This window comes from Oculina patagonica, chromosome 2 (assembly GCF_052425735.1).
Source record: "Oculina patagonica isolate OP01 chromosome 2, crgOcupat, whole genome shotgun sequence".
NCBI lineage: Eukaryota > Metazoa > Cnidaria > Anthozoa > Scleractinia > Oculinidae > Oculina > Oculina patagonica.
Genome location: NC_135759.1, coordinates 37,090,777 through 37,100,488, shown reverse-complemented (window position 1 = coordinate 37,100,488; position 9,712 = coordinate 37,090,777). Strand labels below are relative to the sequence as shown.

General features: G+C 38.4%; 1 protein-coding gene across 1 annotated transcript; it reads left to right on the top strand.

Moving 5' to 3' along the window:
* The first annotated feature begins 967 nt into the window (after positions 1 to 967).
* On the top strand, positions 968 to 5,037 carry LOC144639903 (chondroitin sulfate ABC exolyase-like). Its single transcript, XM_078499173.1, has 3 exons — positions 968 to 1,023; positions 1,387 to 1,477; positions 3,361 to 5,037. The coding sequence occupies exons 1-3, from the start codon at positions 968 to 970 to the stop codon at positions 4,807 to 4,809; spliced, it is 1,596 nt and encodes a 531-aa protein (XP_078355299.1). The 3' UTR covers positions 4,810 to 5,037.
* Positions 5,038 to 9,712: the final 4,675 nt, after the last annotated feature.

The following is a 9,712-nucleotide window of genomic DNA, read 5'->3' as shown; positions in this document are numbered from 1 at the left end:
GTCTTAAAAGTCGAAGGCAGGTGTTATGTTTTAGACATGTTTTTGAATGTTTTTGAGTAAGACATGTTTAGTTATTCTTTGCTGTGATCGTTACTTACAACATAGCAGTAACAGAGGAGTAGAAAATGAAATGATTACATAGAAAAGTAATAGAAATTGGACTGAGTGAAGTACAATTGAGGGAGTAATCGGGCGAGTAATTACCTCCATGATCGTAATTCTTCCGCAGCGCGAGGCCGATTTGAAGTTACCAGCACGATTACTCCCTGAATTGTACGTCACTAGGTCCAATTACTAACTAATCGTATCAATAATACAATTCGAGGTTAGGAAGTCTTTGAAAACCATTTTTGCGTGAAAACGTCAAAGGTAAATTCAATTGGTTGTACAAACAGAAGGAAAACAATAAAAAATAACCCGTTTGAATGCACGTAATTGACGCGCAAATGGGTGGTGGGTGTCCAATTACAGGATTCCATGTCATTAAAGATGTGAATATTGTTCATCGTGGTGTAAGATAGAAAAGAACGTTTATTCGTTTGTCTCACGATAGAATCGCTTTGAGATGTTAATCGCGACGTTTCGACTGCAATACTGCTAGTTTTCATCAGGCGATGAGGTCAATTTTTTACGCGTCGCTTTTTATGCACGTTGGTTCGCTGTGATTGGTGCATTTCGATCCTCGTTATTATTCCGACTAACAGATGATGTTCCCTCAGAGGTCCGCTTTGTAGTTGAACGACTGTTGTGTTTTCTGATCGTAGGTATCCATACTTCAGGAATTTCAATTCCGCTATCTCTATTGATGTTATTAGGATAAAGTCTTATTTTGATAGCCTCTTTGGAATCAAGTCAAGTTTATCGATCGTGACCCTCACCGATACACACGCAGGGTCAAAGAGGCTATCCAAATAAGACTTCATCCTAATAACATCAATAGAAATAGCGGAATTGAAATTCCTGAAGCATGGATACCTACGATCAGAATACACAACAAAGCGGACCTCTGAGGAAACAGCATCTGTTAGTCGGAATAATAACGAGGATCGAAATGCACCAATCACAGCGAACCAACGTGCATAAAAAGCGACACGTGAACAATTGACCTCATCGCCTGATGAAGACTAGCAGTATTGCAGTCGAAACGTCGCGATCAACATCTCAAAGCGATTCTATCGTGAGACAAACGAATAAACGTTCATTCCTACAGGATGCCAATTTGAAGTTGTTCAAATTAGATACCTGTAATTGGATACCCACGTGATCGCGCGTCAATTACGGTCAAAAAGGTGCACGCAGAGCCAAAGAAAATCGAGAATATTGTTATGGTTACGATTAACAAGCGCATATGCACCCAGCGCTCTCTGTAACTTACTGCTCTGATAGGTATGCACCATTAGAAAGCGTAGATGCACAAAGCGCCTTTTCAGCTTCGTTACTAGCAAATCCACCAATTTACTACACTCATAGCTTGCAGGTATGTACGATTAATAAGCGTACATGCAACCAGCGCTCTTTATACTTTGTTTGTATCCGATCCAACGTTTTACAGCCTTGATTAACAAGTTCGATTAATAAGCGTACATCCAGCCAGAGCTCTAGCCGACCCAACCATTTACTGCTTTGAATAGATACTCCTTTCCTATGAGTTTCTTCTCGTGGGAGAAGAAAATAGCACCTCCACACTCACTCTTCCATATCGATTCATAAAGGGATAAATCTGGCAGTTTTGGACTTTAGAAAAGTAAAAATACTTCCACTCGCATTTCCTGGAGGGTTTGCTGGACATTTTGAAGTAGTTGCACAACTTCTTTCAAACTTATCTCCTTTTCTTCGCTTGGCTTGCGGCCCTCTCCTCCATGAGTGCTGCTATCGTGTACCTCCGGATTCTGCGAAGCGGCTTCCGGTCTTGTTTCTTGGCGACGTTTATTTTTTCTTCGATTGAGCCTCTCTCGCCTCGTTTGTTTTTTTCCCTTACCAGGCATAGGACACACTTGTAACTAAGCAATGTTAACACTTAGAGTAGACTTTCTAGCTTAAATTTCTGTCGAGGATGGATTTGAATTTTCCTCTTAAAGGACACGTCCACCCTTAACGGTGGCACGCATGCTCTCGTGCACACACTTGGCGCGTTTTAGCTTTGTTACTAGCAGATCCAATCATTTACTACTCGATAAGACGCACAATTAATAAGCGTACATTCACTCGGCGTGTTAAAGCTTCGTTACTAGCAGATGCAACCATTTACTGCTCTGATAAGAGCGGATTTTCGTGCTCAAATAACACGTACGATTAATAAGCATATGTGCACCCAGCGCTTTTAAGCTTCGTTACTAGCAGATCGATCCAACCATCTACTGCTCTGATACATTTACGATTGAAAAGCTGTCTATTTGTAGCGTATTCAAATAATTGACAGCCTTGGTTAACAAGCTAGTACGATTAATATGCGTACATCACCTACCGTTTTCTGTTGCAATTTGATGTTAACTTTAACTGCTCTGATGGGTATGTACGATTAATAGGCGTACACTGATCCAGCACTCGCTATTTGAGAAATATGATTATAGGCATAATTGCACAAATGATAATGATAATGTATTTATATAGAGCATTTTTCATATGTATATGTTCAAATGCGCTTTACACATGCTGTAATTTTACTACACAATTGTAAAGGCCAGACCACAACACCGGGAGCTTCGTGCGCTACTCTTTGCGAATAGTGTGTGGGGTTCTTTAACGTCCCCTGTTATAAGACTGAAGATACAGGAGACGGGACCTACGGTTTATCGTCCTTTTCCGAGAAGACTAGAATGTCTAATCATTCGCAGATGAAATTACAAAGGCAGCACATTCTCCTCAGTTATTTTAAGACCCTGAGTGTTGGTCCGGTCTAGGGTTCGAACCCACGACCTCCCGCACAGCAGTCCGGCGCTCTACCAACTGAGCTAACAAAGCGCTCCTAATAGTGTTTTTTGTATGCTGATCCAACCATTTGAGTATACGCTTATAAATTGTACTTGTTTATCACGGCTGTAAATAGTGGATCGGCTACAAACAGTATAAAAAAAGCTATGTGCGTGTACGCTTATTAGCCGTACATTCCCATCATAGCAGGATGACCAGGAAAAGTTTGTATCAGCTTGTAACAGAAAATGGTAGGTGTATGAACGTTTATAAAACGTACATACTTATCGGTCCAGTAAACATTTACTTTGGCTTGTTATAGAGAGCGCAGGGTGAATGTACGCTGATAAAACTTAGAACTGCTAATATGAAAAATCGTGACGACACAACGAAAATCGTCTGTTTTTAAATGTGTCAAAGATTAATTGCATTTTGTTTTTAACCTTATAGGTAAAATCCACTGCTGCTTCTCAAAGCATATCTGCCGAACCATCTCCTGAAGGTCACTGGTCCAAGAACTTTGCTGCTCTAGCGATCCATCGGCGTAAGGATTGGGCTGTAACGGTCAAGGGATTTAACCGGTTTGTCTGGGACATCGAAGCTTCGGGAAACGAAAATGTTTATGGATTATTCGCCAGTCACGGTGCGCTTCTGATTGCAAACAGTGAAACGGCCCTTCAGGTACATGACGTCGAAAACGGATGGGACTGGGCTAAAATTCCTGGAACAACGACCATTGCAATGGGAGATCAAGACATGGACGATTTAATAATAGGCGCGGGGAGGTTTTACAACCAACGTGAACTAGCAGGGAGTTTAACGTTTAAAGGAACAATGACCTTGCAAAATGGACTGTTTGGCATGAATTTTCTACAACCAGACTACGGATTTTCGACAACAGATTGGCGAAAACAAATCAACTTCCGCTTTAAAAAGTCAGTTTTCAGTTTTGAAAACTTGCTCGTGTGTGTAGGAAGTGATATTAGAGGGGTACGCACAAGCGGGAGAGTAGTTCAAACAACTCTTTTTCAAGACAAGCTTGCCTCTGGAGATGCCTCGTCATTCATTAAGGTTGATGGAGTTCAAAAGACTGCGTCACCTGACTTTACTCACGCCCCGTCAGCATCCTCAAGCTACACAACCCTCACTGATGCCAATGGAAACTTTTACTACATACCAAGTCCCAGCAAATCAGCTTTACACGTTACCGTGAAAAATGAGGAATCCAAATCTGATGATGGAAAGCGAGATACTTCTGGGATTTATGGCACTGCTTGGTTCCAACATGACACGACTTATAACAAATACCAATACGCTGTCCTGATACCGACCACATCGTATCATACACCACTGACTGACCTAGCAACGGCTCAAGAGAATGCGGGAAGTGAAGTTTATAAGGTATTGCAGGATGACACCACCTCCCACGTCGTCCAAGTTCTAAAGTCACCAAACACGTGGTCAGCCCTCAGCGCTCCTATTACAGGTTATGTAATATTTCGAGCTAACAGACCGCTGCCAGATGATGGCCCAGTAACCACCGTTTCTGAAGGAGGCTGCCTTATAATGGCTGAGGAAACTGCAGAATCTATCTACCTTGGTATTAGCTATCCCGACCTAAACTTCGACATTACAGGGGACGATCCTCCAGAGAATTCGGACGATGTGGGTGAAGAGTTGCTGTACAATAAAGCCAGTGTAGAGAAGTCTGTGAGAGTGACTCTGAGGAACGAAGTAACGACAACCATCGCTGAAACACAAGTCCATGGTAACCCGGATGGCTACACACCAACAGTGGTGGTAGACAACGATGGCAAAGATATTCGTTTTAGGAATCTCAAGAATGGCTTAAGTGTTGAAGTAAAATTAACCAGAGTTTTGCCTGACCCTTCTGGTTGATGGAAGGCTACAAACCTCAGACTGATGAAAATGATTAACATAATTCACGAGACTCTCAAAGACACTAATGAGACTAAACAAATGTGATTTAAATAAAAAAAAAATTATACAAGTAGGATACAAATTTGAGATGGAACAGGATTCAATTCGTTTACAAGCAAACTTTTCAATGTAATCAATACATTCATTGTTTGACAAAGGCATTCAATATCAATAAAGCATTTCATGTTCGAAGTCCACTTGCACTGCTAATAAGACTACATGAGGAATTTATAATAAGGAATATAAAATTAAACTGACGCATAGGATTGGCACTTGTAAAAAACAATTGAAACAAAAGGGTTGTTTTAAAAATGTTTACCTATAATCACTTTAGTCCAGCTGTTGTGGTCGATATCTCCAGCCTACCGAGTGTCCTACGCTGTTGGTCCTCAATCTGTCTCATGCCGTAGTTTTATCCCACACCTTGATCATTATTGACGACACTCAGGGCAGAATATAATACACGCATTCAATATCCATAATCTCAATTACGTCCTGGTTTTTACAATATTTGCAATCTGGCCCACAATGAAAATAGCCGATTCGTTTCTTTTAAGACTTCAGCGCTGAAAACGTTGACACGATAATGTTCCCTTATACGTTTTAGGCAAAATAGTTTGTTTTGATTTTAAGTACTTTAAAAGCTGTGTTGTTTAATATGTTTATATGTTATGTTTATATGTTATGTTTATCAAGATTTTAGCATTGAAAGCCGTTACGGCAAAGCTCAAATTTCCCAAAACACTACTTGCATTTTGCGATCTCAAAAAGTCTCTTTTTAATTGCCCATAGTTTTGAAAAGAACTTCGAGTTAAGAAACAATTAGCTTCTGTTCCAGTCAATGATTTTAAGCCGCTAAATTTTGTCAATTTTGCTTTGTGAGAAATTGCTCAAAATAATGAAGATAAACGTAAATATCCCAATTAGTTTTCCTTTAAACCGAAAAAATATCAGTCAAAATCTCTACAATTATGTACTCATTTGATTATTTTTTTCCTAAGAAAACTGATCTCACTTTTTTGATGGTATTGATATATTACTGTTTCCTTTCGCGCAATCTCCAAGCATTCGGTTTTGATATTTTACTTTTCTCAGTTTCAAATGGAGGTCTCCGCAGTGTGCGAAGTCAGACCCCTAAAACCCCCTCCGAGAGCTGTATAATCAAGTTCTCCTCGCTACGCCAAAAAACGATCATCGGATCTAGGTAAAATATATATTTCTAGTAACAGTTTACCTGGGGTTATGCTGTGGTTTTCTTTTTCAAATTTTCCGCTTTTTCGTATTGCACGCCTCCGGTTGATATTTACAGACATCCACTCTTAATAATCGTCAAGAGGACTGTCGATTGTTCATTTCAACATTTGGAGTGTACTTGGGAACTGGATGAGCTAAGGCTGCCTATGAGCAGCCCTAAAGGCGCTGATATTATCACATTGTCTGAGAGGTGGCTTAACGAGAACATGGAAGATTGCGAAGTGAATACACCTGATCGAAGAATCGCTGACCCATGAAAAGCATAAACCATGAACGATGCGACCCAAATGTCTACTGGAATATGAGGGAAAAAAAAGGAATCGTTGTCTCTAACAGAATAGACTAGTTACAAAACAGGTTGCATAAATCATGCTCTTAAAGCTCTTAAAGAAAAAATGTCTTGATTACCAATAAAAGGAATATTATTAAGCTTACCAAAGCTGTCTACCCAGAATACCATTGGGTCATATCGTTCGTGGTTTATGCTTTTCACAGGGTCAACGTTTCTTCAATTAGATGTATACAAGAGTACTCCTTTGATCACCAAGACAAGATTGGCGGTGGAGTGACACTATTTATGCGCGACGAGCTAGATTGCATTGAAAGGGTAGACCTTCAAAACAACATTGAATATTTATGGTTTTAAATATGTCTAACCAGTTTTAAGCCTCTTATCAATGATTGTAATATATAGATTTAGGCAAGCCTAAAAGCGGAGCTCCCAGGTTATATGCCCTTTACATCTTTTTTAGAATGATTTTTTATTCGTGTTATTTTCTTTATATATATTATGTATTGTTTTTCACCATGAACAACAGCACCAAATAAAAGTAAAAATAGTTGATCAATCAAAAGAGGATAATCATCTAGCAGTTTGTGCATAATCTCCCAAAGGTATATAAACTCTCAAAGAGAAACTAGAACAAAACAAGACGCCTAAAGCTTAATGCTTAAAACCGGGCGGTTGATGTTTAACTACTTCATTAGACAAGTACAGCAAAAACTTTTAAAATACCATTTAATTTATATTGAGTAACACGCAAGTCTGTGGATTGCTTGTCCATGCTTAGACAAATTCCTGCTTAGGCTTTCAAATTTTTATTTTTCTTCCGAATACTGAATAACCTAGGTATTGAAAACGTTTTGTGTGCAATCTTGAATAAATGAACTCAAACCAGTTAAATGGCAGTAAAATGATCTCCGACCGAAACAAACAAACAATTTCGTTAAAAACTAAGACGTGTTTTTACATGTAAACATTTTTAAAAATGTACCACACCAAAAAATGGGAATAAGAACAAGATAAGAAAGCTTTTCAGCTTTCAAACATGCAAGCTCTTCACGTCAATTTTGGGAAGCAGTCACGCAAACGCAAGTTCTTGATTGCGTGATTCATTGCAGGTCATTTCTCCATCGCCGTTCGGTTCCGACTGAAACTCAAAACCCTTGAATGAAAAACAAAAAATATATATTTTATATTCCTCGGTAAAAAGAGCGGAGTAACCAGAAAATTATAGTATTGGCTCCTGCTCGAATAAAACGAGTAACATAAATAATAATAAAAAAACACGAATAAAACGAGTCAAATATCAAAATAAAGAAAAATTTCTAAACAAAATTAAAAAGAAAATAAAAAGACTAAAAAAGGGCATGCATTAGACCACATGTATTAACAGATGCTGTTAAAAATCTTAACTAAATGTGAAAAAAAGATTCAAGATGAGGCGAAGAAAATTTGAATTGCATTAAAAATTTTGAATCCTTAAAAGCCGTGAAAATACTGATGCCGTGATAAAATTTAATTAATTATACGCGCCGAAGGGCAAGTTTTTATTTTTGCCGTCTATTATTTCACACGATGGCTTTACCGATTAACATTCCATTCTAGTTTGAAGAAATTTTTATATTATTACTTTGCATTTCCATTTTGTTTTATGAGTTCTTGAAAGTGTGCAAGTAAAGTTTTTACATCAAGAACAAAATAAGGTTCTTTTGTTGTGTAAAATTCTTCGTCTGTGACACACGACTTTGTCGGCCCAACTGTACACGGATGGAAATAGACAAAAGGACACAATTCTTGCTAAATGAAAAGCATCTTCAAAGTAGAGTCTGGAGCCGTTTAAATGCAGGAGCTTGCTGCAAAAAATTGCGTGACTGATGTAAAAGCTTCGACCTCAGCGACCTGTCGAAACAATCACCGTTTCACTCCAGTACTCGCTTGAGTCGAAAGCTTGAATAAAAACACAAAAATATATCTTTCACGTTTAACAGAAATCGGGGTATTAGATAAAATTTTAATTGCTCCTGCTGAGTAAATATCAAAAGTGCAGGATCTGAATCCTGGCCAAGAAAGCGGCCGAGTGAACTACTACGACAAATAACGCAAATATGTAAACATCAACATGGTGCCTCAATCTATAAATAGATGTCGTGTTCGTTTCAAAAGCCTAAAAAGGAAAACAAACGTAAAAAATAAAAAAAAAACATGAAAACGTTTTAGATGAAGTTTTATCAGATGGGTCAAGAAAATTTTAAAAGGAAAAAGATTTAGAAAATTTCAAAGTGAAATTTTGCATGGTGGAGAATTAAATGTATTAAACCCGCGCAAGCATTCATTTTGCAACCATTTGTTTTACTTGCTGGCTTTGCGGTCCCTTCACAATACCATCTATTCTAATACTTATACCATTTTGTTGACTGAGTCTTGGGAAGTGTGTAAGTAAGCTTTTACATCAAGAAAAAAATAAGATATTCCTTGCATTCATCGTCTCTTAGCGACTTTGCCGGCTCAACTGTACACGGATGAAAATGGACAAATTTTTTCTATTAAATGAAGAGCATTTTCAAATCCGGCTCATCTCTGGCTACCAGCCCTTTTTTAAAAGCAGTTATGCGTGAAGCTTGCTGCAAAATCATTGCGTGACAGACGTAGCAGTTTTCAAAAAAAAAAAAAAAAGTTGGAGTGTCAAAAAAACCCGCCATACTCAAACGCTTAATAAAAAAAATATATATTTCACGCTTAGAGAATTGAGGGTATTAGATAAAATTAAATAGGAGAGTGATTTAATAGCTTCTCCCGAGTAAACATCAGGGTGCGTGATTTGAATCCTGGCCAAGAAAGTGGCCGAGCGGGTCTGGAACGATTTACCGACAAGACTACTACTACTACTACTACTACTACTACTACGACGACGAAAAAATTCCGGGCGATTTATGAACCGGGCCGGCCCAGTCTCCCCGCCCGGTTAAAAAGCGTTGCTCTAGAAAATATCCATACACCCACCATAACTGGTATGTTATAGCTGTACAAAGCATACAACTGGAAAGTTTTGCATGTAGCTTGTCTTCACTTTACTTAATTGCATGTAAACTAAGAAAAATTCTGGAGAGGCAGACATACTGTTTGTAAGTCCTAAACTCAGGTATAGTCTGTATAGATTGTTTGGCAAAAATTTTACCATGCATTTGCTTGTATATTAAACCATGCAAGCATGAGAAAAAAATATGGCTATTAAATTAGTTCTACTGAAACAGAAGGCTTAACAACAAATAACTGATCTGTGAGACACACCCACAAAACGAAACAGCTGTGTTTAATGTTTTATTA

Coding starts and splice junctions, on each gene's coding strand:
- LOC144639903 (XM_078499173.1), top strand. CDS start 968: ATGGATACCTACGATCAGAATACACAACAAAGCGGACCTCTGAGGAAA. Junction 1,024..1,386: donor CCTCTGAGGAAACAGCATCT/GTTAGTCGGAAT, acceptor CTGCTCTGATAG/GTATGCACCATTAGAAAGCG. Junction 1,478..3,360: donor ACTACACTCATAGCTTGCAG/GTATGTACGATT, acceptor TTAACCTTATAG/GTAAAATCCACTGCTGCTTC.